Raw genomic sequence first — 27915 nt, forward strand, 5'->3', positions numbered from 1 at the left:
TTCCTGGAAGTCCTTGCAGTGTCCATATGTTTTATACCTCTCCCACCTCCCCACAAGCCCTCTCCCTCCCACAGTTCTCTCGATGTCCCTGCTCTCAAATGTTGTGTTTGTGTCCTTCCCCCTCTCTCCCCATCTTGTCTACCGCTCCCCTTATTTTGTGTTTTATGTGTCGGTTTGACTTTTTGTGTGATTAATGTTAGCTCTTTCATGAGCCTCGATCTCGTATACCAAAAGAAAAAAGAAAAAAAGTTTAATCGTCACAAGACAGCCTTGTTGTTGCTCAATCGACTTGGCCCACCTCCCACCTTGAGGTTTTTTGGGGTGATGCGAACAAAGATTTCAAGTGAAAAATGATGCGAAAGTGGAAAATCCATTTACCGTTTAAGGGGAAGGCCAAGTGGTTAATTTTTAACAACCAAAATGTAAACTTTGAAGGAAACAAAGTTCAAAATAATTTGTTTTATTCACCATAAGCGTTTCTTCGCATGTTACACACACATGTATCCATTCCATTGGCATAACACTGAAAATCGTTATTAGAAAAATCTGACCTGCATATAAAAAAGTCGGACATTTTCTAAGAAAGTTCCAACTAGAAATCCTTATTGAAACCTTCAATGAAATTCAGTTGTATACGTGTCTCAACTATATAGCATCATAGTTTATTTGGGGTTACTACGTAACTTCCTAGGTTTTAGAGGAAATATTGTTGGGACTCGAGTCGTGTTTTTCTTCCACCCACAAAGTGTTCACCACAAACAAGGTCATAATTGTCAGTAGCAAAATATTTTCTTGAGATTTTATAGACCGATAGCTTTCTCAATCTTGCACATCCTCTTTCTGCTATGTTCACTCCATCGTTTGCCCTCGGTCATCTTCCATCTGCTTGGAAGTAAGCCAGCATCACAGCATCACAAGGTGCAAAAACTGATCCGTTCAACTGCAGATCTATTAGCTTATTTCCAAGCGTCAGCAATGTTGACAGAAGTTACAATTGCGATGGACAAAAAAAAAATCATTCCTTTTCTCCAATGACCTCAACTCAGATCATCAATTCAGTTTCAGACCAGGTCACTTTTCTTCTGCTTTCCCAACAATGAATGAAGGCCTTCAATCTTGGCCATGAGATAATTTGTGGCTGTATCCATAATGTTAATCCCTGTATCCTCCCCTTGCTCTCATTCTTCCACATGCTCCTTACTTCTCCAAGTCTCTTTCTATCTTGTCCCTTAAGAGTGCTGTTTGTGTGTCTCCCATGCCCTCTTTCTCCTGTTCTTTTTGTTCTGTTATATGATGATCTGCTCCTCGAAAAGCCTTGACACTGTATCCAAAAATGTTTTTATTGTCTTCTGCAATAGCATAAATATGTCAGTTATTTGTAGGCCTCAGTAAGCAGTCCAAAGCATCAAATGAGGCTTCGATGCCTCTGAGGGCACGGCACAGCACTTGGACTGTGGCATGACATCCTCCAAGACGACGCCACCTGATAAGCATGGTGATCTTCTGATTGCGTATGCTGCATGGGTGGTCATATTTGCAGCAAGAGATGTCTGTCTGTGACATACCCAAATAAAGAGCAAGAGACTCCCATTCTGGACCAAGCAAGCCTGACAGGCGAGCCAGGCAGCGTTCCGAAGGCACAGCTGCAAGGACTTCTTCTGGAATTCCTATGGATATGGAAAAAGTAGACTAAGTCAAGTTCCATATTACAATATATTCAGGACTAACCTTTTTATAAATCCAATAATTTTATATTATTTATATAAGTATTTATTTGTATAAATATTTTTTATAAATACAGTATTAAAAATACATTCAGGGCTAAATTTTTTAATGCAAGATCATTTTAAAGAAATAATTAAAATATTTACCCTGTGTCTTTTTTGTGTCAGTCATGAGATCAGTGGAGTAAGTCATCCTCTTAAGTAAGAGTAAGTAACCTCACCCATCCTCTCCCTCAATATGGGACTTTGAAATAGAATGCTTGGTGGCGCGCATTTGCAGAACCGTTTAGTAAAAATGTTTAATCGGGCATGTTAAGGTGAATTGTGTGTGCGAGATAAGGTTTCTTCCATGCAATGGCTCAGAAAGCTTCTTACCTAAACAAAGTCGAAAAGGCTTGGAAAAGTACTTGAAAGAAAGGGTTGTGTTTCTGCACAACGAAAGATTTGATTTGTCGATTTGTCGAACTTTCTCAACTCGCCCAAAAGGTTGAGATATTCAGCCCGTACTGCAAACTCCCAACGATGTGGACCGTTGTAAGGCCCGGACTGTAGACGAGCATTCTACCCAAACCCTCGACCATCGCTGCCATTGACTGGACTTCAAACCTTGCAGGATTACGCCGTGTGAACATATCAGGCTTGGTGATTTATTTAATGGACATCTGCAATTGGTAAGATGATGCTGTCATTCTCAACATTCAAGCAATTTTCCCTGAAGGACACACCATATCTGGTTTGGGTGCTTCTTTACTAAGTCTTTTCTCCAATGACCTCATCTCAGATCATCAATTCAGTTTCAGACCAGGTCACTCTACACTGTACAGTGTACATGCTGCTTCTGCTTTCCCAACAATGAATGAAGGCCTTCAATTGATGGGAAGGACATATCTGGGGCTTGTCGATGCACAGGTTAAATTAATAAATATCAATATTTACTATTAATCAGGTTTGGGGGTTGCTGTGAGTGTTGTTATAAATATATTGTTCATTTAGTTCTGGGGTCAAAATAAAAATTATAGAAGAAGCGTGTATGTGTGTGTGTGTGTGTTTGTGTGTGTGTGTGTGTGTGTGTGTGTGTGTGTTATCCACTGCTGACACTTGATAATTGCATTAACAGGAAATGGTATGAACTTGACGTCTCACATCCACAAATACTTCTCGTATTTCCGGGAGTCCGATTTGCATCCAGGAGCACGACATTGATGGTTAACAATCTTGAAAGCGCCACTCCAAGTGATAGTAAAAATGGATCAGACATGGAACTTTTCCAGAGTGAGGAGTGCTCATTCATTATTATGGAGAGGAAATAAAGGACAGATTACAGGAATTACACCACACTTGTGCAAACACGTATTATTAAATAACTATTTTATCCCCAAGACCAGATCCATAACAATATACAGGACTTATTTGCTTTAAAGGAGGGATGCGTTCCTAGAAAATGGCATTTAAAGTGATCCACTTTTAGCATTTTGTCCATGTGTTTTTTACCTCTCCCAACTCCCACCCCCCTTCCCACGCCTCCTCCCCCCAAGCCCTCTCCCTCCCACAGATCTGCCGATGTCCCTGCTCTCAAATGTTGTACTTGTGTGCTTCCCCCTCTCTCCCCATCTTGTCTCCCGCTCCCTTTATTATGTCTTATGTGTCGGTTTTTTTTTTTTTTGTCATTAATGTTAGCTCTTACATGAGCCGCGATCTTGTTTACAAAAAAAAAAAATAGTACAAGGAGAGATATATTCCAGACCCAGTCAAATACCCAAGACTATACACTAACTGACATAGCAAACACAAATAGTAAATCATCAATATTCAGTGATATACTGTAATTCAATACAAATTTCTTAGTCTGGATGTTATTTTCACCAATAGTCAATTCTTTAATCTTGGCTATGTTCCTACGAATGGACGATACGCTTGACTCGCTCAGTTTAAACATGTGGCCAACCAATGTCGGGCCATCTCCACTATCAAGTCTTCGAATCACCTCTAGGTTGGTCTCAAGTGTTATACTCTTATCATGCTTAGATTTCATGAGGGCCTCTTGAGAAGATGAGCCACTTGTAGGTTATTCGGGGGAGGGGGGGGGGGGGGTGCCATGATCCAATTTCCTTCATCTCGACATACTCTGAGGGTGTCTCTTAGCGTTTGGGTGGGATTTCTCATGGTGCAAGGCAGCAAGGGAGGTGCGCAGCACGGATCTTGAAATGAGGTTAAACATGCAGCCAAAACATTTTGAAAACATGCACATCCAGAGAATTACCTTATTACCTTCGCAAAAGCGGAAGGTTATGTTTTGATCGCTGTGTATTTATTTGTATGTCTGTGTGTGTGTGTGTGTGTATGTTATTCGCATAACTCAAAAAGTATTCAACCGATTCGCATGAAATTTGGTGGGATGATAGGTTATTATCCGGGAACCATTTGATTAGATTTTGGAATCGATCGGGTCAAAGGTCAAGGTCAAGGTCATGAAAAGGTCAAAATCGTCTTTTTACCATAGCGCGGTCAATTTGTGTCCAATTTGTATGAAACTAATGCCAAAATGCTTTGCTACACAGATCTTGTAGTCTTTTATTTTGGCAACAAAAGTAGCTGCGGCGAAGGTATGCGCTCTACCGAGTGCCCGTTCTAGTTTAGTATAGTATGATATGATTTCCCAACTTTAAAAAGAAGATTTAATGGCTGAGCAAATTAGTTGTAGAAATGCACCTGCTAAAGGGTCCGGCTCTTCTGCCGGTTCTTTCTGCAGCTCTTCCAGCAAGCGCTGCTCCAACCAGGGGTAGTCATTGCGCAGTACTTGGCAGAAAGCTGAGAAAGCAAGGGGCCCTCGTGTGGGCAGCAGATCTAGCAAGCACCTGGCACGGGCACATGTTGTGGGCTCTGCCAGTAACTTCTCTAACATGCTTGCGCTTAACACACCATCCTGGAAAAGACGCTGCAAAACATAATTACACTATCGATCATTTCATGCAGGCTATATTGTTAAACGTTGTGAAAGGTCTTATGACATGGAAAGAAAATGTAACATTAAGAAAAAAGATTGTGAATTGCGGTCAGGAAAGGCACAATACTGCAAACATTCAAACCATTGATATCCTGGCCGTTCTGATATTGACATGATCCCACTGCTCTCTTAGCAATGGATAGCTGACCTGAAGGTCAAACAAGGCCAGAGCAATCGGAATAGATCATATCTCCCAAGCCTTTGATGCTGTCTGGAACGTAGCCCTGTTCACAAAGCTGTCCACCGTTGGAATTAATGGTTGTCTAACCTATCTTGAGTTGACTACATCTCCAAACTGTCTTCCAAAAGTCATTTTTAGCTGTTTGCAACTCAAGCAGTGGACAAGATGTTGATTTACAAAGCAGATTATGCCTGCTGTTGTGGACAATCCACAACAGTTACCTTACGCTGTGGTCCCAAAACTGGTACTCCTTCAATAAATGTTTGATAAATCCATTTCTTTTAATAACTTGGTAAATTATGGTAGATGTAATCATGAATATGTTTTTGTAGACAGAAAGCTAGGCTCATGGCAAAAGCTAATTGTCAGAGGGCAGAATATTCAGGATCAAAGGGGAACAGGAAGACAACATCACACCTAGATGAGTTCACGAGTAGCAGAAAGGAAAGGGATGGGAGAGGTCAGCAAGAGCTGAAGAGATCAGGGTAGGGGTTGGGGGAAAGCACGACATGTCTCTGCATAGCACTCTTGAAAGACTTGAGTGAGGGTCATCAGGCAACAGGCACAAGAAGTCTGTTCCACAGAAGAGAGAATAGAAGGATGAAGGAATGGAGGTGAGCGTTCAGCTTAGAATTGGGGATAGTAATCAGGTGTCGAATTCTGTAAGAATGTGTGCAACTTGGGTGGCCTCGGGTAGGATGGAGGGACAAAGGAGTGAGGCCATACAGAGGTGTAGGAGTGTAACACACAGACAGACAGACAGATCGACATTTATAGTTATAGATTATAATTTATAGATGATGCAGGGAACACCAGCTGAAATCCCATGCACAATACACGTTTGTCTATTGTTTACTGTCTGTGTGATTCATGTAAAAGAACACTGATGTCATGGCCATGTGGCTGGAAAGACAGGAGCGATGTGTACTTCACGAGATGGTGGTTGTGGTGGAGGCAGGAAGCGGTGAGCACTTTTTAGACCAGTACACAATGCGTACAACAGGTCAAGTGAGGTTAAAAAAAAACCGCCATATTTAAGCACATAATAAATAGTCCCTGACTGGAAGCAAAATTTCAAATACTCCGAGTTCTTCTTCAGATTTCCTTGCGTTGTGTGATTTCTGAGGGTGTATTAGGACCTCGCATTAGTTTAAAACATGTTAAGCAAAAATCTTAAATTAATAAGAACAAAAGCATATCGGCTATTGCATCAATCAATATTATGAAACAGGTGTCCATCTCAAAACTACTCCCTCAGCTTTTGGGCGAGCCTTGCCAAACCTTCTGTGGAACGTTTTGGGGTCCAAGCAGGTGTCCTAAAGGAGGTGAGGAGCTTTTTTTTTTTTTTTTTTTTTTTTTTTTTTTTTGTATACAAGATCGAGGCTCGTGAAAGAGCGAACATTAATCACACAGAAAGACAAACAGACACATAAAACAAATAACATCGGGAGCGGTAGACAAGATGGGGAGAGAGGGGGAAGGACACAAACACAACATTTGAGAGCAGGGACCGAGAGACATGGAGACATCGAGAGATCTGTGGGAGGGAGAGGGCTTTGGGGGGGAGGCATGTGAAGGGGGGGAGGCATGTGAAGGGGGGGAGGCATGTGAAGGGGGGGGGGGGGGTGGGAGAGGTATAAACATATGGACACTGCCAGGATTTCCAGGAAATAAGTTGGAATTTCAAACAAGGTGGATCTGGGGTGAATTAGTGGGGGTAGAAAAGATCAAGGTTATGGATGGGGGAAGATAAGAGATGGTGGTGAACAGCTGTTTTAAAGACCTGGAGGGAGGAGAGGGATTGAAGGGAGTGTGGGAGTTTGTTCCACAGGCGGGAGAAAAGAGGAATGAAAGAGTGAAGGTGAGCAGAGAGCCGAGATTTCGGCAGTTTAACCATCAGAGGGTTGCTGGCAGATCTTGTGCGACCTGTAGGAATATTTGGGGGACAGAGCACAGAGAGAGCTGGGGGAGCAAGGCCGGAGAGGAGTCGGTAGAAGACAGAAAGACCACCTACCTGCCTGCGGTGAGTGAGTGAAAGGCCCTCAGAGATAGCTTCATCGCGGGAGATTCCAATGATTTTGAAAGCTTTGGATTCAACAGCGTGAAGCCGAGCCAGGTGTGAGGCAGGAGCACCAGCCCATAGGGGAGAACAGTATTCCATTGAGCTGCGGATGAAAGCCTTGTAAGTGGTGAGGAGCTCAGGTGTGCCGAGGAAGGACTTCGCACGACGGAGGATGCCCAGTCGGCGACTGGCTTTGGAGGCCAGCTTGGAAATGTGGTTTTCCCAAGAAAGATCATGGCAGATAGTGAGACCCAAAAGCTTGAGTGACAGAACTTCTTGGAGAGGATTGTTGAGAAAGTAGATGGGAGGGTTGTCCAGTCGATCTTTTCGACTGGACAACCAGTCGTTGTCCTTTTAGCTTTCATAAATTCCACAATAAAATTATGATTTTGAAAGTTGATCGATACCAAGCTGCTCCCGATCCGGAAGTGAATAGATGACGATGATTTGCTAGTTTGATAAATCTTTCAATACAATTGTGATTTAACGTTGTATTTTGTTATATCAATGCTATAGTATTAATTTGTGATTGGAATGATGCTGTTTGTAGTGAAAATGTGGAGATATTGAGTTAAAGCAGAATAACGAAATTATGTGAGGGTTCCCACCTGTGACATTCGTGGATTCGCCATTGTTGACCGCATGTAGAAACATTCAGATTGGGTAGCTGTCAATGCCTGACGTTCGAATGAAGGTGGCACAGGAATGTGGAATTTATTGGTTAATGGTTTAGCATTCGCCATTCCCACATTATCTGTTTGAGTACCTGACAAGTATTGTGATGTATATATATATATATATATATATCATGCTTAGATTTCATGCATGATGTATATATACAGGGTGATTGAAAAGTAACTCCCTATTTTAAAATACTTATAATTTATTTCTTAACTATAATTTTTACAAGAAATGGATATAAGAAGAAAGCGTATTGCATGAAGTTTTATTTAAAATTCGATATGGGCACCAGAATTCGCCACCAGCTTCCCAAGCCGCCCGGGAACCGCGTCAACTGATTTCACCAGGAACTCTTGTGGGATGGAAGACATAACTTCTCGTATTCGCCCTTCAAGTTCTTCCAAAGTCGTTGGTTTGGTACAGTCGACTTTCTCTTTTACCCAACCCCAAAGAAAAAAGTCACATGGTGTTAAGTCAGGGCTCCTGGCTGGCCACTCATACGGACCACGACGACCCATCCATCTCCCAGGGAAGTGGGCATTCAGCCATTCACGAACAACAATAGCAAAATGTGGAGGAGCGCCATCTTGCATGAAAATCAAATCTTCAACATTCTCCGAAGCACTGATAATTGGCCAGATTTCGTCTTGCAGCATGGTGAGGTACCTTTTGGCATTCATGGTATCGCGAAGAATGAAGGGACCTACAATCCTTTCCGAAGTCATTCCACACCACACCGTTACCTTGGGCCGATATTGCGTTTTTTCAGAAATAACACGAGGATCTTCTCCTGCCCAGTAATAGCAGTTGTGACGGTTCACAAACCCACCGATGTGAAATACCGCTTCATCAGACCAGAGGATATTTTTAAAGAGATCAGACCAATCTTCATACCAAGCCAGCATCACCTCCCCAAACTCCATGCGAATGTCGCAGTCTTCAGCAGAGAGTGCTTGACAGTAGTGCGGCTTCCAAGCATGCCATTTAAGCTCCTTTTTGAGCACAGTTCGTACTGTGTGAAAGGAGAGCCCACTTTCCCTTGCTGCTTGTCGAATTGACTTTCTTGGGCTATGTGTAAACATTTCTTGAACTGCTTGCACTGTCTCCGGGTCACTGGACTTGGAAGGGCGACCGCTTCTTCGAGTATCAGATACAGATCCTGTAGTCATGAGTTTTGCATGACAATTCTTCATCGTCTTTGCCTCAACTTGAGCATGTGCTCCTTTAATGGTCCTCCACCATCTTTGCACTTGAACAACGGATTTCCAAACTTCGTAACGTGCCGCTAGCTGGGCACGCTCCTGCAGGGTAAGACGTCCAGCCATGTTTGTAGGGCTTCCGAATTTCAAACAAAAAATAATCTGAAAAAAAACCAACACAGATTAAATTCTCATACATTAAGGAACAAACACTAAAAATTTGAGAAAAATATTACAATAAATAAATAATTTCTAAATATTTTAAAATAGGGAGTTACTTTTCAATCACCCTGTATATATATACAGGGTGTTTCAAAAAGATTGATACAACTTTGACTTCCTGCCATGTCTTTGTTTTTTGACCTATAGCGTTTTCCTTTTCAGGGTTTGGTGGTGTTATCGTGATATTTGTTCCCTGTGATTTCTAGCTCCATAGCTCAACTATGCCATTGACAGTGGACCAGAAGACAAAAGTGGTGGCTCTGTGGTATGAGACTAAATCAACAACCACTACAACATTTTTTGGGGGCAGAACTACCTGAGGAGATCACTGAGAGGCACCTGAAAGGGCCTAAGGTCCCATGCTTCTCCACCGTCAATGCCAGATGGGGAATGCTAGGGCTTTACTGGTTTGAGAATGACAGCAGGACAGTGACTATCAACGGTGAGCGCTACCGGGCCGTGCTCCAGAAGTTCCACAATGATCTAGCATACAGGTCACCCCGAAACCAGCTCAGCATGACCTGGTTTATGCAGGATGGTGCACCCCCCACATACAGCTGGTGACACCACCACTTTCCTGCAGCAGCTCTTCAGAAACCGCCTCATTGCCCTGGGTACCGCTCATGACTGGGCACCCCATAGTCCAGACTTGAACCCTCTGGACTACTGGTTCTGGGGGGCTGCCAAGGGCTCTGTCTACGTCAATCGCCCTGCCACACTGGATGATCGGAAGCAGGAGGTGTCAGACTACCTCCAGGCAGTGCCACATGAGACCTACAGGAAAGTTGTCAGAACTATGGAGTCAGGATCAATGCCTGTCTGAACCGCGGAGGGGCACACATCGACAACGTCAATTACAAGGATTTTGTTTTTTCACTAACTCTTGCAATGACTTACTGCAATAGCAATCAGTGATAGAAAATACCATGTCATAAGCTTTCAAGAAATGTTTGGTTCACATTCCTGAGGTTTCTGATTCTTTGTAAATAAACGTTTGAAGTTGTATCACTCTTTTTGAAACACCCTGTATATATGTGTATATATATATATATATATTTATAAATTCCCATTCCATCCCATTCGGGCAGGTATATATATATTTATAAATATATATATATATATACAGTATATATACACTACATGACTAAAAGTATGTGGACACCAGAACATCAAACATCATTCCAAAATCATGGGCATTAATATGGAGTTGGTCCCCCCCTATGCTGCTATAACAGCCTCCACTCTTCTGGGAAAGCTTTCCACTAGATGTCGGAACATTGCTGCGGGGATTTGCTTCCATTCAGTCACAAGAGCATGAGTGAGGTCAGGCACTGATGCTGGGTGATTAGGCCTGGCTCGCAATCGGCATTCCAATTCATCTCAAAGGTGTTTGCTGGGGTTGAGGTAAGGGCTCTGTGCAGGCCAATCAAGTTCTTCCACACTGATCTCGACAAACCATTTCTGTATGGACCTCGCTTTGTGCACGAGGGCATTGTCATGCTGAAACAGGAAAGGGCCTTCTTCAAACTGTTGCCACAAAGTTGGAAGCACACAATCGTCTTGAATGTCATTGTATGCTGTAGCGTTAAGATTTCCCTTCACTGGAACTAAGGGGCCTAGCCCGAACCATGAAAAACAGCCCCAGACCATCATTCCTCCTCCACCAAACTTTACAGTTGGGACTATGCATTCGGGCAGGTAGCGTTCTCCTGGCCTCCGCCAAACCCAGATTCGTCCATCGGACTGCCAGATGGTGCAGCATGTTTCATCACTCAAGAGAACACGTTTCCACTGTTCCAGAGTTCAATGGCGGCGAGCATTACACCACTCCAGCCGACACTTGGCATTGCGCATGGTGATCTTAGTCTTGTGTGCGGCTGCTCGGCCATGGAAACCCATTTCATTAAGCTCCCGACGAACAGTTGTTGTGCTGACGTTGCTTTCAGAGGCAGTTTGGAACTCGGTAGTGAGTGTTGCAACCGAGGACAGACGATTTTTACGTGCTTCAGCACTTCATGTTCTGTGAGCTTGAAGTGGCCTACCACTTCGCGGCTGAGCTGTTGTTGCTCCTAGACATTTCCACTTCACAATAACAGCACTTACAGTTGACCTGGGCAGCTCCAGCAGGGCAGAAATTTGAAGAACTGACTTGTTGGAAAGATGGCATCCCATGACGGTGCCACGTTGAAAGTCACTGAGCTCTTCAGTACAGCCCATTCTACTGCTAATGTTTGTCTATGGAGATTGCATGGCTGTGTGCTTGATTATATATACCTGTGAGCAACGGGTGTGGCTGAAACAGCCGAATCCCCTAATTAGAAGGCATGTCCGCATACTTTTGGTCATGTAGTGTGTGTGTGTGTATATATATATATATATATATATATATATATATATATATATATTGTTGCGGATATGGGATTTGGCCTCCATATCCGCTTGTAAATATTCCCCTATTTCCCCAATACTCCCCAACTATCCCCAATCCCCCATTCCCTAGTCCCATTGTCTGTAAACAACACTCTGTAGAACCGACCTTCCCCTTTTTCCCCCATTAAATGTCGTGCCCAGGTCCACCGCATCTCACGTAGACAACTTTCGGACATCTTGCTAGTTATTCTTAGTCTATGTCAGTTAAGGACTCGTTTCCATTAATTCTGACTCTTCGTTGCAACAGAATGTGATTGTATGGCACCAGTAGTGAGTTTAGGACCTCCCCATACCTCCTCCCATCTTCCTCATGAAACCACAACAACAACAACAACAACAACAACAACAACAACTACAACAACAGCGCGCGGGGAGTGTGCGTCCTCACTCCGGCTTGGTTAGCCGCCATTGCCCATGTGCTCCGGCGGGGTTACCACGAAGGGGCTGACTGTCGGCCCCTCGTCAAGGGCGGAGCCCGGTAACCCCCAGCACCCAATAAGAAGCGGCGGGCCGATTCCATCTGGGGCGGAGCTAACGAGCCGAGGGCGTGTCACTCCCCGCCGGATATACGCAGCCACTTACCGGACGTGACGTCAGATGCGCCCCGAGCTTGAAGTGAAGAGAACCAGACGCCACCTCCGAGCGCTGAGAAACCTCCCTGCATCTTTTGGGCCGCGCTATCCTGTCCCTGAGCACAAGGTGCACCTTGTGCTGTCCACCGACTACCTGCCCTTCCTTGCCATCAATCCCTGTGTGAGTCAGTTTTGTCCTGTTTATCTGTGGTCTGTCAGGGTTACTATAAGACCGTGATTAAGTGCCTACCTTCCTATGCTGTCTCTCTCGTCCTTGTAATCTAACGTTCCGAAATATTATAACCTCCTCCGGAGGTCTTGAGAACTGTACCCCTGGTGTCGTGTCATTTTAACCCAGCCGTTGTGTCCTTTCCTCAATTGATTTAGCGTAGCGCGACTCGGCCAACGTTCGAGTATAATCGGGTAAACTGTGCAGACGCGGTCATACCAAACCGCTCGGTAAACCAACATCCACAACCGCGTCTGTAACAATTGGTGTCAGGAGTGGGATTCGGACCTGGGACTAAATTCAGTTAGGCCCAAATTTTGGAACACCAATTGTACCATTAGGGTAACATATTGGTGTCGGGAAGTGGGATTCGATCCGGAGCGCGTTTCACGCGCTCGAAATTATAACAGCGAAATTTGATTGTGTTTTACAAAAAACAATAAAAACCCGAATTTTGAAAGTCGCGCTATGGCAGACCAAGACGGCTGGGTTCCGGTAGTAGGGAGTGAGGCAGGGTCGATCCAGGACCAAAATGGGGGACAAGAGGAGAGCGAAGCAGTGAGGGTAGCAGATTCGCAAAATAGCGTCGTCACGCACGAGGTGGCGGGCGCGCGAAATGGCGCCTCGCACATGGCCACGGCGTCCACGCCCGCGGCCGTAGTAGCGCCACCGGTGGATTTGAACTTGTTTTTAATACAAATGAAGGCCCTTATGGCCCAGAATAGTGAGCAAATGAGGGCTGATAGTGAGTGATTGGGTGAGCGATTGGAGGGCCAAATGGGGGCAATGAGGGACGAAGCGAGGGCTCGGAGTGAGCAATTGGGGGTAATGGGAAACCAATTGGGGGTAATGGGAAACCAAATGGGGGTAATGAGGGACGAAGCGAGGGGTACCGGTGAGGGGTTAGACAATAATTTTAAGGGATTAGACAAGAAATTTGGGAAGTTAGACGACAAATTTGAGGGGTTAGACAACGGGATAAAAGAGGTGAAAAATGGGTTAATAGGGGTGGAAAACAGAATGGCCGCTCAAGAGAATCAAATGGAAGGGATGCAAAAGGGGTTAGAGGGGTTAGAAAACAGTATGGAAGGCAAATTGAGGGACATGAGGGACCAAGCGGAAAGGGAAGTTAAACAAATGGGGCAGCAGATAGAGGGGGTCAGAATGGGGGTAGAAACCAAACTGGATGCTCACAGGGAGGAAATGGAGCAGATGAGGGTGGCATCTGGGCAGGAGATGCAAGTGATGGGAGAAGAGATCAGAAGAGGTGTGAGTGAGGAGGTCGGAGGAGTGCGCGAGGAGGTGAGGCACTGTAAGGAGCACATGGAGAAGGAGGTGAGAAAGGGGACTGTAAAGTTACAAGGGGGCATAGAGGACCTGACGCAGGAGGTGGAACAGCTGACGGAGGGACAAAAAGGACTAACGGAGCAGGTTCAAAGGAACACTGCGGTATTAGGAGGGTTAAAGGCGACACAGAAAGAACTAAAAGATGACTTGATAGCGACGAAGAGGGAATGTCAGATGGTACGTGAGGGACTGACAACGAGGTTGGACGAGGTGACAGAGGTAATGGAGACGAAGGACCGGCAGGTGAGGACGCACATGGAAACGGTCAAGGTAGCCTTAGAGGATGAGCTTGAGGAGACGTACCGGGACATAAAAGAGGTGAAGCAGAAATTAGAAGAAGTGGAAGAAGGGGTGAGCGAAATTAAGAAGCGACGGAGAGAGGATAAGAAAGAGATAAAAGAGGAAATAAAAGAATTGGTCCAAAGTCTGTGTTTGGATCGTGATGATGTGCTCATTAACCGGATGAGGGATTCGCAGGTGATGGAGGAGAAGCGAAGAGGAAGAGGACCCGGTGTAAGTGGTGACCAATATGGTCGTGCGTATGATGCGCCAGGGGATTTAAGAAGCTTGGGGGTCGAGATGGACCCGGGTGTTCGCGAGAGGCCGTTGGTGAAGTGTGCGACAGGTCTGGTGTGCGAAAGAGGAGGTGTGTGAGAAAGTCCGACTCTGGGGTGTGTGAGGAAAAAGTGCGTGCCAAGGAGTGAGTGTGCTGGCGAGAGTGAGTCGGTCGTAGCGCGTGTGCGAGGGAGCACGTGGAAGCGCGGTGTGGTGAGTGTTACAGAGGGTGTGATGGGAGAGTGTGCGCAGGAGTGTGCGCGAGAGAGGTGTGTGACGGACAGGTGCATGGGGAAAGAGTGCGCTGTCAAAGGCAAGGAAGAATGCACGCCTGTGGTGAGTGTTACAGAGGGTGTGACGGGAGAGTGTGCGCAAGAGTGTGCGCGAGAGAGGTGTGTAACGGACGGGTGCATGAGGAAAGAGTGCGCTGTCGAGAGTAAGGGTGAGTGCGCTGTCAAGAGTGGAGGTGAGAGTAGTAAGAGTGACACGGAGCGTGAGTTGGTTGTGACAGGTGAGAAAGGAAGCACACCTGGAATGGTAGAGCGTGAGTGGGAATGCACGCTGGAATTGGTAGTGAGGCATGTGGTTGGGTGTGCGAGTGAGAGCACACCTGTGATTGTCACAGAGGAGGTGACCGCGGAGGGGGCGCGAAGAGGTGTGTTGGTGAGGTGTGCGAGCGACGAATGTGTGCCAAGGTGTTCGGTGGTCAGGTGTGTGACCAAGTCGTTGAGCGGAATGAGGGTACCTGGGTGTGAAAGGAAAGGTACGAGGAACATGGAAACGGCTGGATGTGTGAGCAAGGAACGGGCTGTGGGGTGTAAGCATGCAGGTGAGGCATCGAAGGTAACCGGGTTAGAGGTTAGAGCGACTTTTAGCCGAATCGGGTCCTCGGTGCGTGCTGGGCCTCGCGTGGAACGGCCGCGTCCAGGCTCCACTAGGTGGAGCGGGCAGCTGGATAGGAAGGGTCGTCATGGCGACCACTTTTTGTTGAGGCATTCCGGCAGGTCGAGATCGAGCCATGGGATGGCTCCGTGCCGAGAAGGTGCGTGGGATCTCGGCCCGGGTAAACCTCCTTCCCTGCACCGAGTGCCGGACGCATCCAGCCGCTGGCGCAGAACAACCCGCATTCATGGCTTGGCTTTACGAAGCCGGGCTTTGGACAGGAATTGGCGCACCGAGAGGCATTAGTGAGTAGACTGTGTGATGAGGATAGTGTTTTGGCCCCAAAATTAGAGAAAAACAAAATTTGATGATTGGTAAAGGAGTGGCAGTAATGATTGGCAGATGATGGGTAGTGATTGGCAAATTTTTGATTTGTTGAAATTTGATGTGCAAAATTGGTAGTGAGCGATGGGCCCAGTGGGTAAGGGTGGCATCCCTGCCACCCTTCCCATGGTGGGGCAAATGCGCAATAGTTTATGGGGTGTATGGCAGTGAAAACTAGCCCGGGTGGGTTAGGTTATATTGCAGGGATCTAGCGAAGATGACATTAGGTGACGTTAAGATTAGTTAGTGACTGATACCTGTAGTGGGGACGCAGGTAGATTAGTATGGATGATAATGACGAGGGAGCGCAATAGTTTAAAGGGGCGACTGGGAAGCGCAAGTTTCAGAGGGGAGTAGTTAGATGAGATGATGCTGTGTGATTGAACAGGTGTGATTGCACAGGTGTGCAACTGAACAGGTGTGTGAGTAGTGAGTGTTGTGGATCAGCGCGAATGCGCTTGGGGAGAGAAGGGTGCAGGCGGCACCAAGAGTGAGAGCACAGGTGTGCAAGTACAGGTGTGTGGAGAGAGTTGGAGTAAGTGGTACGGAGTGGTGTGCATGGTGCGAAGGTGTGGATGGGGGAAGAGTGGACCCCTTTCACGAGTACCCGGGGCGGGTAGTGTCAGTGTTAGGTAGAGGGTATAGGTAAATTGTGGTTGGATATTGGCATTTGTGGTGCGGTTGCAGAATGGTATTGTGGATGGGTGCATTAGTGTTGTGGAAATGGCTGGGCGTGTAGCCTGTTAGTGTGTGTAGTTGGTTGGGCACTCCACCACTGTGAGGATGTCGGCCAGGTGAGGCCGCAGGTGGGCTCTGGGAGCCGGTAGTTGTGGATGGGGCCCGAGGATCCGGAGGACGGACCCGGGTAGCCCAGTGCCAGAGAGGGCACCGAGTGGGGAGAGCGCCAGAGGGCCTTCCCCAGGTAGTTAGGTTAGGGTAAGGAGCAGGTAAGCTCGGAGGCAACTGCAGTGGTGGAGGTGTGCAGGTGGGTAGACCTGCTGGGAGAGTTACACGTCGCGGCCCAGAAATTGTGCGAGGGCACCGGGAGATGAATCGGGGGAGTGAGACCCCAAATTGAAAAGCACCACAGTTTGGTCAATGGGAATTGGTTTTTAGAACCCATAGTGTAAGAGGGCCAATGGTTTGGCAGGAGAAAGACCCCGGGTAATGTAAAGTTGTTAAAGTCATTTAGGAAATAGTTAGGATTGATGAACCTGTCGCACCATACGCAGCCACTTACCTGTGGTGATGATGACTCCACACCTGTGTTTTCTTTGTTCTGTGTTGCAGGAAATAAGAATTGCTGTTGGATTTGTGAGACGCATCACGACGTGGATGAGACATTGGGGTGATTCCATCTCTCCCTCCTTAGGAGGGACTGATGATGAATTGGTGATGGCAAATTTTGATGTTGAGTTGGAGATGGCAAATTGTGATGAGAGTTGGAAATGGCAAATTTGATTGGTTAGGAGGGAGAGAAGACGAATTTGGTTTATGGGAGGAACGGGGAAGACAGTAGGGACGTTTGTTGATTTGTAAAGTAGATGTTTATGGGTAGTGTTGTGTTTTGTGGATACAGTAAGGGGTAAGGGAGGGGCCATGTAGGTTACCTGGTGGGGGGAGGGGGGGGCGTACGGTAGGAACGTACCTGTCTCACCTGGTTCCCATGTGCCCCCAGTGTGCATCACCTTGTATTGCGTGCACTTTTGCGCCCTTACCACCTTACTCACTTGTTTTCTTATTTTGTCTCCCACCTCCGAGGATCTGGTTTTGGGGCAGAGAGAGAGGAGAGAGAGGTGCTGGCTCCGCAGTTGTGGGCCTGCACTTTCGCTGCTTGCTGCCGGGATCGATACACCATATGGACCGCAATGTTTGTGGCCGCCCACCATGGACCGCAGTTCTTTTGCGGGCAAGCACCACCCATTGATAGACCTCTGGGTCAACGTGGCACCTATGCCAAACAGGTGAACCACTAATAGTTGGCCCCCTGACGGCCACAATAAAGAAATGGACGCGGTTGGTGCCTTTCTTTATTTCGAAAGAAGCAAGAAGGCCAAGTGCACCACACGAAGGCAAGACCAGCGGCAGAACATCGGCCGGCTGCGACACCACCGGTGACTATAAACACTTTATTGGTGCACCGGATGGTGCTGACTGTGTGATGGGGTGGTGCTTTTGGTGCTTGGAAGGGGTGCTCTGCACATTATTAAAGGCCGTAAGGCCACAGAGCACTCGTGGGTTGGTGTATCGATGCTGGCATGCGTGCTCTCTCTATGCATAACATCTGCATGTGTTCCTCCAAAAACAGGTCCTGGATCGTAGTGTAAATATCAGCGTAGTCTTGTAAATAATGCTCCCTACCGGCTGTATGTTTAGTTGAGAATTCTTTCCGCGATTCGGTTATCCTGTGGGTGTGTTTCTGTGAGGAGAAGGGTGCAACGTCGCAGGGGGACATATTTACTCATTTGTGAATATCTGTAAAACTGTCGCACTCAGGGTAGAGTTAATAGTAGAGGGAACTACATCTGAGTGCCACACTAAAATAGGTAAAAATTTATCGGGTCGGGACGCCCCGAGGGTAGAGAAGGGTGCAATGTTGCGGATATGGGATTTGGCCTCCATATCCGCTTGTAAATATTCCCCTATTTCCCCAATACTCCCCAACTATCCCCAATCCCCCATTCCCTAGTCCCATTGTCTGTAAACAACACTCTGTAGAACCGACCTTCCCCTTTTTCCCCCATTAAATGTCGTGCCCAGGTCCACCGCATCTCACGTAGACAACTTTCGGACATCTTGCTAGTTATTCTTAGTCTATGTCAGTTAAGGACTCGTTTCCATTAATTCTGACTCTTCGTTGCACCAGAATGTGATTGTATGGCACCAGTAGTGAGTTTAGGACCTCCCCATACCTCCTCCCATCTTCCTCATGAAACCACAACAACAACAACAACAACAACAACAACTACAACAACAGCGCGCGGGGAGTGTGCGTCCTCACTCCGGCTTGGTTAGCCGCCATTGCCCATGTGCTCCGGCGGGGTTACCACGAAGGGGCTGACTGTCGGCCCCTCGTCAAGGGCGGAGCCCGGTAACCCCCAGCACCCAATAAGAAGCGGCGGGCCGATTCCATCTGGGGCGGAGCTAACGAGCCGAGGGCGTGTCACTCCCCGCCGGATATACGCAGCCACTTACCGGACGTGACGTCAGATGCGCCCCGAGCTTGAAGTGAAGAGAACCAGACGCCACCTCCGAGCGCTGAGAAACCTCCCTGCATCTTTTGGGCCGCGCTATCCTGTCCCTGAGCACAAGGTGCACCTTGTGCTGTCCACCGACTACCTGCCCTTCCTTGCCATCAATCCCTGTGTGAGTCAGTTTTGTCCTGTTTATCTGTGGTCTGTCAGGGTTACTATAAGACCGTGATTAAGTGCCTACCTTCCTATGCTGTCTCTCTCGTCCTTGTAATCTAACGTTCCGAAATATTATAACCTCCTCCGGAGGTCTTGAGAACTGTACCCCTGGTGTCGTGTCATTTTAACCCAGCCGTTGTGTCCTTTCCTCAATTGATTTAGCGTAGCGCGACTCGGCCAACGTTCGAGTATAATCGGGTAAACTGTGCAGATGCGGTCATACCAAACCGCTCGGTAAACCAACATCCACAACCGCGTCTGTAACAATATATCTATATATATATATGTATATATATATATATATATATATATATATATATATATATATATATATATATATATATATATATATATATATATATATATATATATATATATATATATATATATATATATATATATATATATATATATATATATATATATGTTCCATGTTCTATCTTCTATATGTATCTATCTATAATTCCAGTAATCTCTGTGTGTATGTATGTTTGTCTGTGACCGCTGTTTCTCGACAACCACGGGTCCGATATACTTTAAACTTGCCAGGTATATTGCTGGGGACCCGAGGATGTGCCTTTTCAAGGTTTCATATTAATCGGAGAAGTAGTTACCGAGCTATGGCGATTTCTTTACCAAACTCCGCAAGCCGTTCGCTTTGGACCAAACCATTTCATGTAAATAGAGGGGGGGGGGGGGGGGGATTGTCACCGTACTCGCAAGCCGTTCGCTTTGGCTTTGCGAATGGACCAAACCATTTCATGTAAATAGAGGGGGGGGATTGCCACCGGACCAAACCATTTCATGTAAATAGAGGGGGGGGATATAATTTTAGATATATATATAGTACGGGCATGCCCTAGTAATATAAAAGAAAGTTCTCCTTTGTTTGTTTGTCTGCACGCGCTAATCTCCTAAACGGTGAAAGATAGGAGGAAACCTCTGAAACAAAAAATGTTGGGACAGGCCCCGGGAAGGTTATAGGCTAGGTGGTGAGGCCGGTTGAGGCCACCCTCTGCCGGGCTGGGCCCATTTCGCAATTAAAAGCTGAGCTGAATTCTTGTAGTCAATCTTCTACGGCCGCGAGTAAAAGCTGAATTATAGTTGTAAATTCATTCAAAAACAACCCGGGCAACGCTGGGTGCATTCGGCTGGTGTATAGTTTTGCATATATTCATATAGTTTTGCGGTTTTGTGTTTTGACAATAAAGGTTAATTTCCCCTCCTAGTTTAGTTACACTACAACATGTAGCCTCGTTTAAGTTCAGTTATTTCAAAGTAAATGTAAGCGTAGACCTTTCCTATGTTTAGTTTGTGTTGAGTAGAATAATGAGAATTAGGTCTCCTTCCAATGCTTATGATGCCTTGATCGTTTGTGGATTTGGCGTGAAATCCCACGAGGCCGGCCTGAACAAGTCGATCAAGGCCAAAGGAAGGCGGGACAGGAAGAGTGGGAGTGACCGGTAAGCACGAGCCGCCAATCAGGGCTCGAGGGGAGTGGCTTACCACTGCGGCAAAAGGTGTGGTTTGGAACATTCGATGCGGGCTAGGGCGGGGCCAATATAACCCTGTGCCCGGAGCCCCCACCTCAGTTATGAGGGGAGAGTTGCTCGTTGAGTTATGAGGCGAGACGCGCTGTGACAAGTTATGAGAAGGGAGGCAGACAAGTTACAAGTTATGAGCTCGGGTGAAACGCGCATGAGTTACAAGTTGAGTTCTCGGTTGAGCTTGAGCCAGATCCTCCATTGAGTTACGAGAGTGAAAGCGCACAGTTGTATTAATCGCGCTGTGAAAGACAGCCGTGCCGGGCTACGGAGACGCGCGTATATCTTCCCGCCTGCCTGCCTTTGCCAAGACACACGCTGCGAGGATTCCTCCCGCCTGCCTGCCTGCGTCGGGATACGTGCGGTGACCGCCAGAGGGCCACGCCGGGTGAGCTGTTCCTGGACGACCAAAGCTGGTGCGTTCAGCGCATGAACATTTCTTCCTTCATCCCCCTGTGAGTGTGAATGGGCCCATTGTCTGGGTAGATAAGTAAGACTGTTTCGGACTGCCCTGTGTATCGGCTTCTTCTACCAATCATTGTAAATAATAATTAAACCTGTTATTTCTTTGATTCGACCGTCTCGTGTTTTCCATCATTGACTAAGCATGGTACGAATGATATCGCTCTGATCGGGTTCCAATGGCAAGATAACTGCACGAACCACGTGGTACGCAATCCGCTCGGGTGTACTCAAATTATGCGTGGTTCGTGCGAGACTTGATCCCCGCTTCCACGGCGGCGTGGGTACTTAGGTACGTGCGAAAATTGTCCCGAAACCCTGTCTCGCATCTGACCGGAAGTGGCGACTCTCGCGGTTGCGAAGACCCCAGGAGAACAAGGGGCTTAATCTCCCCTTGGTAAGGGAACGGGGGTCGCGCAAAACTGTAACATTTGGTGTCCGGGAGTGGGATTGGACCTGGAGTGCGCTTCACGCACTCGAAATTACGAGCGAACAAAATTTAGTTTTTAAAAGCCAAATTATATTCGTACCATGGCTGGCCAAGGCGGTCGAATGCCGGTGGGGTAGAAAAAGAGAAACTGATGACCCAGGACCGGCAGGGACAGTTGGTAGTGGAAGCTGAAAAGGGTGCAGCAGTTGGCAAAGGAAATAGCGGCGCCTCGCACGTGGCGGCGGAAGCCGAGCCCGCGATACAAGGGTACATGCGATTTTTTATGGACCAAATAATGGCAAGAATGGACGCCGAGAGAATAAAATGGAAGAATGGCTATGTGACATGAAAGAGATGAGGGAGGACATTAGGCGCGGGTCGAGCGGGAAGGTCGCGGTGGCGCGCGACGAGGTGAAGCAGGGTGAGGAACGCGTGGGGAGCGAGCTTGAGCAAAGGACAGCCAAGTTGACCGGGGATAATGAAATCGCGACGCGGGGTGTAGAAGAGCCGACGGTTGCCGAATTGGACAAAGAAATCTCATGGGCGCCGACGATTGTCGAGGTAGAAAAAGAGATAATTGGATTTAAAGAAATAATTGGGGTTGAAGAGACGGTAGAAACAGAATAAATCACGGGAGGTAGAAATGGAACCAGTACAAAATCTGTATTCACACCGTGATGCCGTGCTTGCTAACCCCAATAAAGGTTTACAGGTGCTGGCGGAAAAGCCGGGGAAGGAGGACCCCGAGGTGAGTGGAAAAAATGGCGCGAATGTGTTTGGCGCGAACGGGTTTTTGGCGCGCTTGGGAGAGAGACGAGACCCGGGCGTTCGCGGAAGGTCCATTGTGCGGTGTACGAGGGCGACTGGTGCGCGGTACGAGAGAGAGTGTGCGCCGAAGCATGAGCAAGAAAAGTGTGCACCAGGGTGTGCGGTGATTGGGTGCGTAACAGGAGAGTGCACACCCGAGGGTGTTACGGAGTGTGTAACGGAAGAGTGTGTTACAGAGTGTGTGCAGGATTGCACACCCGAGAGTGGGGAAAAAGAGTGTGCGCCGGAGTGTTCAGGAGACGAGTGTGTAATAGAAAAGTGTGTGATGGGGTGCGTGAAAGGTGTGAGTGCGCCTGGGTGGTGTGCACCTGAGTGTGTAAGAGAAGGGTGTGCACAGGAGAGTGCAGTAACGGGATGGGTGAGAGGCGCGTGTGCGCCTGGGTGTGCGATAGCGGAGAGTGTGGAAGGCACGGGGACGCCTGGGTGTGCGAGTGCGGAGTGCATCGCGAGTGGTGAGGACGCGGCTCATGTATCGATACAGACCGGGGGGGGTAGCGCGTAGTGGGACGGGTAGCGTACGCGAGGCCCGGGTGAGTTGTGTGCAGCAGGGACTGGTTGGGATCGGTGCCGCGGCGGTTTCACAAGGACCGACGTGCACGATTCGTGCCGGCCCCCGCACTGTATGGTTGGTGCCGTGCCGTGGCAGCAAAGGCAATCGGCGAGGTTCAAGGGGAGGTAGGAGATTTGAGCCGCGCACCTTGGCGGGTGCGGTGCTCCGACCGCGGGCGGTTGGGTCATCGTGCGTGGGACCGCAAGGCCCCGTGCAGGGATGGAGCCCTGCACCTCGGCCCATCCATACCTCCTCCCCTGGATCGAAAATGCCGGACGGACACCCCATACAGGCGACCAACCACCCGAATGGATCGCTCGGCCCTCCGAGGTCGAGCGGTGACAATGTACATCCACTTGGTGAGGCTCAAGTATAGCGGACTGATGGAAGTAGTGTACCCTACGTGGAGGAATGGTAGTCTGACCATTCCTCACACGGACAGAGCCCATGAGCATTAGTTTAGGGGGGTGGCAGTGTTAGGCACATGGAGGTGCCAGCAATGGTTACCTCCATGGGGCACCGAAGCTAGCCGAGGGAGGGCTAGGATAATGATAGGGAATTAGCAGACTGCAGGGACAAGATTTAAGTAGTGACATTTGTACTGTAGAGGGGACGTAGGTAGCTTAGGATGATAAAGAGAAAGGGAGTGCATAGTTTAAAGGGACGACGGGGAAGCACGAGTTTTAGGGGAAAACCAGGTAGATAGATGATGCTGTGTGTGTGAGGAATTGTGTTGTTGAAACAAATGGAATTGTGTTGAGGTGTGCGAGGAAAGAGGTGTGTGAGCACAAGAGGTGTGTCAGATATTTGGGTGTGTGGAAGTAGTAGTGTGAATTGACTTGCATGGTGTGCAAGACGAAAGGTGTGTGAGCACAAAAGGTGTGCGAGAAAAGTGGTGTGCAAAATAAATGGTGTGTGAGAATAAGTAGTGTGGAATGCTTGGTGTGGGAATAAAAGGTGTGGAATGCATGGTGCGAAGGATTGAATGGGGGAAGAGTGGAACCCATTCGCGAAAGCCCGGGGGTGGGGGGGGGGGGGAGTAGTGTAAAGCCAGGTAGAGGGCATAGGCAAAATTTGTATGGATATTGACACCTGTGGTGCAGGCAGTGGAAACGAAGTGTTTTGTTGGGTGCATGAGTATGTGGAATGGCTGGGCGTGTGGCTTAATTAGTGCGTATGGTTATTGGGGCACTCCGCCACTGGTAGTTTGTCGGCCAGGTGAGGCCGCAGGTGGGCTCTGGGAGCCGGTTAGGGTAGTTATGAGTGGGGCCCGAGGATGCCAGGAGAGGACCCGGGTTGCCCGATGCAAAGGTGGGCACAGAGGGGGTAAGCGCCAGGAAGGGCCTTCCCCAGTTAGGGTAGTTGTGAGTTGTTGAGTGGGGCCCGAGGATCCCAGGAGAGGACCCGGGTTGCCCAATGCCAAGGTGGGCATCAGGGGGTAAAGAGCCAGGAGGGGCCTTCCCCAGTTTAGGTAGTCGCAGGAGCAGGTAAGCTCGGGTGGCGACTTCAGTGGCGGAGGTGCACAGGTCGGTAGACCTGCTGGTAGAGCCACATGACCCAGCCCCGAAATTGTGCAAGGGCACAGTATGAAAATTTGTGGGAGTGAGACCCAAATTTTGGAGGGTACCAGGTGGGCAATGGGAATTCGGGTTCTTAGAACCACATAGTTTAAAGAGGCCGATTGGCAGGGTACGACCCCGGGTAGTTTAATGAGTAACGCATTAGAGTAGTTAGGATGAGAAATCCCTTCGCACCATCCACAGCCAGTCACCGAGGAGGACGAAGCTCCACACCAGGGCTCTGTAAGCTGATTTGAGTTGTGAGACGCATCCCGACGTAAGGAAACATTGTGTTTGTTCCATTCCTTCCTTCCTGGGAGGGATTGGGAGATGAATTTGGAATAGAGGGGGATATGGGAGACAAGACGTAGAGACGGATTGTAAATACAAGGGGGGCTAGGGTAGTGTAAGCCGACAGTGGGGGGTACGGACGGTTAGGGACGAGCCTGCTCCGCTCACTCTTCCACGCCCCTCGCGCTGCATTACCTTGTGTTTCTGTGTGCCGTTGTGTCCTTTCTGCTTTGCTTGTTGTGCCTTGTCTCTTCCCCCACCCCAGGACCATTTTGGAGGTGGAACTGTGCAGCACCATCGACCTGTGCAGCATCCCTGCTGCACCTTGCTACATCTGTGCAGCCAAACTGCGCAGCACTTTGCTGCCGTATCCTTTTGCTGTAACTTTGCTGCACATGTGCAGCACTTTGCTGCCACAAACCCTTTGCTGCACCTTACACTTGGGGACCACAAGCTTTGTGGCCTTGCACCTCTGCGGTGCAGCATCTTGCTGCAAAAGCACCTTGCATCTTCGGACCACTTATTTGAGTGGCGTCAATGCCAAGCAGTCGCACCACATGAGGTTGGCCCTGCCTGGCAAAGAAATGAAATAAAAGCATTTTTTTGTGCATTTTTATTATTATGGTGTGCTAGGGATGAGAAGATGTGTAAGTTTAGGTAGCCCTGAAGATCAAAAATGGCCTGTATGCCGGTCCGGGGGCTAGCCGGTTTGATATATGCACACAGAAGATGCAAGAAGCAAGAAGCAAGATGCAAGAAGCAAGCAGCAAGTGTTATGATTTTGAGTGTGTTGTGTTTTTGCTGTGCTTTCTCTCCCCTCCAATCTTCTCTTCCAAAAAGGACAGGTCCTGGGTCATAGAATTGTAAATAAGGTTAAGTTTTTGTGCTTGTAAATATAAAAATGCTGCCCACTGCCCACCACTATGTGTTTAGTTTGAAAAATTCCGGAATTCGGTTAGTTTGGGCGTGAATCTGATATGTAGCTACTCAACGCAATAGGAGGGACATATCTAGTCCGTGTATGCGACAGTTTTAAAACTGTCGCATACACGGGTCAGAGTAAATGTTAGGGGGAACCACACCTATATGTCACATGTAAAGGTAAAAGTTAATTTTGCATGTCATTCTCTAACCGGTCGTTTCATTTGTTGGTTCCGACTCGGGAACGAGTCTGACGAGGGAGGGGTGTAGTGTTGCGGTTTTGTGTTTTGATAATAAAGGTTAATTTCCCCTCCTAGTTTAGTTACAGGACATGTAGCCTCATTTAAGTTCAGTTATTTCATAGTAAATGTAAGCGTAGACCTTTCCTATGTTTAGTTTGCGTTGAGTAGAATAATGAGAATTATGTCTCCTTCCAATGCTTATGATGCCTTGATTGTTTGTGGATTTGGCGCGAAATCCCACGAGGCCGGCCTGAACAAGTCGATCAAGGCCAAAGGAAGGCGGGACAGGAAGAGTGGGAGTGACCGGTAAGCACGAGCCGCCAATCAGGGCTCGAGGGGAGTGGCTTACCACTGCGGCAAAAGGCGTGGTTTGGAACATTCGATGCGGGCTAGGGCGGGGCCAATATAATCCTGTGCCCGGAGCCCCCACCTCAGTTGAGGGGAGAGGCGCTCGTTGAGTTATGAGGAGAGACGTGCTGTGCCAAGTTATGAGGAGAGACGCGCTGTGACAAGTTATGAGAAGGGAGGCAGACGAGTTGCAAGTTATGAGCTCGGGTGAAACGCGCATGAGTTACAAGTTGAGTTCTCGGTTGAGCTTGAGTCAGATCCTCCATTGAGTTACGAGAGTGAAAGGGCGCAGTTGTATTAATCGCGCTGTGAAAGACAGCCGTGCCGGGCTACGGAGATGCGCGTATATCTTCCCGCCTGCCTGCCTTTGCCAAGACACGTGCTGCGAGGATTCCTCCCGCCTGCCTGCCTGCGTTCGTCGGGATACGTGTGGTGACCGCGAGAGGGCCACGCCGGGTGAGTTGTTCCTGGACGACCAAAGCCGGCACGTTCAGCACATGAACATTTCTTCCTTCATCCCCCTGTGAGTGTGAATGGGCCCATTGTCTGGGTAGATAAGTAAGACTCTTTAAGACTGCCCTGTGTCTCTGCTTCTTCTACCAATCAATGTGAATAATAATTAAACCTGTTATTTCTTTGATTCAACCGTCTTGTGTTTTCCATCATTGACTAAGCAGTAAGCATGGTACGAATTATATCGCTCTGATCGGGTTCCAATAGCAAGGTAACTGCACGGACCACGTGGTACGCAATCCGCTCGGGTGTACTCAAATTACGCGTGGTTCGTGCGAGACTTGATCCCCGCTTCCGCGGCGGCGTGGGTACTTAGGTGCGTGCGAAAATTGTCCCGAAACCCTTTTCCACGTCTGACTGGAAGTGGCGACTCAGTCTCACGGTTTGAAGACCCCAGGAGAACAAGGGGCTTAATCTCCCCTTGGTAAGGGAACGGGGATCGCGCAAAACCGTAACAATATATATATACACACACACTGCCTATTGCATTATCAGTTATCACCAGCTGCTTAATAAAGCGTCATAGTAAAGGTTTAAAAAAAAAAGCATCCTACCTACATTTCCTAAAGAAGGCAATTAACCAATCAAGAGAAATGATAAATAAACTTGTACCGTATATAATAACGCAGCTTAATTAATAGTACAGGTACTTTTAATTTGAAGTATCATTTTGTAATGGAAATGAACAACGCTTTTCAGGTCGAGGCCGTGTATGCCGTAGCTGAAGCACAAGATGTGAAACGACAATTAAATTCGGGGGTTTCCCGTTCAGTGACCGCTGCACATTAAATTTCCTCGAAGTGTCGACCCTTACGTGGAAAACTAGATCGCAGCTCAATTGGGACGAAATCTCTTCACGAAGGCGCCGCAATACCCGCCGTTGTCTTGACTCCATGACGGAAAACAATAATTGTCAAATTTATTTTAAAATCTCATGAGAGAAAGATACTCGATTTTCGCCGTCATTCATCAGGCGTGGAGGAAGTAACATAATCATTGGTACTTTGTTGAGGATAAACTTGTGTCTGAAGAAAGATGTTATATCCATCACAAAACAGCCGAACACCGATGCATTCATTTGGAAGCATTTTAAAATGTATGCTATCAGACGAGTGAAACGCTTAGGATATACACCGCCTATAAAGAAAATTATAGTCGTGTTACCTGTAGGCTGTAGTCCTCGCAGGATCCATGGTTAATTAAGGTGGGGGTCTTGTTGGACACTCGATATCATTTTCAGTTGACTCCGATTTCCGAAGAGGAAGGAGATCTGGAAATTTAATTCACAAGTATCTTAAAACCTCCTCGCAATATGCCTCAGAAGTCAAAAGTCAAGCAAGCCAAG

General features: G+C 47.7%; 1 protein-coding gene across 3 annotated transcripts; it reads right to left on the reverse strand.

The window, feature by feature from the left end:
- Positions 1-444: 444 nt before the first annotated feature.
- Positions 445-27576, reverse strand: LOC137436806 (death domain-containing protein CRADD). Of its 3 annotated transcripts, XM_078765904.1 has the most exons (5): positions 27385-27576; positions 24742-25119; positions 24451-24568; positions 4434-4659; positions 445-1667 (listed from the first exon to the last, which is right to left on the reverse strand). In XM_078765904.1, exons 3-5 carry the CDS (start codon positions 24556-24558, stop codon positions 1369-1371), a joined length of 633 nt encoding a protein of 210 aa, XP_078622030.1. In that variant the 5' UTR covers positions 24559-24568; positions 24742-25119; positions 27385-27576; the 3' UTR covers positions 445-1368. The 3 variants fall into 3 exon arrangements, with proteins under 3 accessions (XP_078622030.1, XP_078622029.1, XP_067987022.2); XM_078765903.1 differs by lacking the exon at positions 24451-24568 and having other exon boundaries at positions 27385-27541; XM_068130921.2 differs by lacking the exons at positions 24451-24568; positions 24742-25119 and having other exon boundaries at positions 27385-27547.
- Positions 27577-27915: the final 339 nt, after the last annotated feature.

Source organism: Myxine glutinosa, chromosome 11, assembly GCF_964187855.1.
Source record: "Myxine glutinosa chromosome 11, kmMyxGlut1.1, whole genome shotgun sequence".
NCBI classification, from domain to species: Eukaryota; Metazoa; Chordata; class Myxini; order Myxiniformes; family Myxinidae; genus Myxine; species Myxine glutinosa.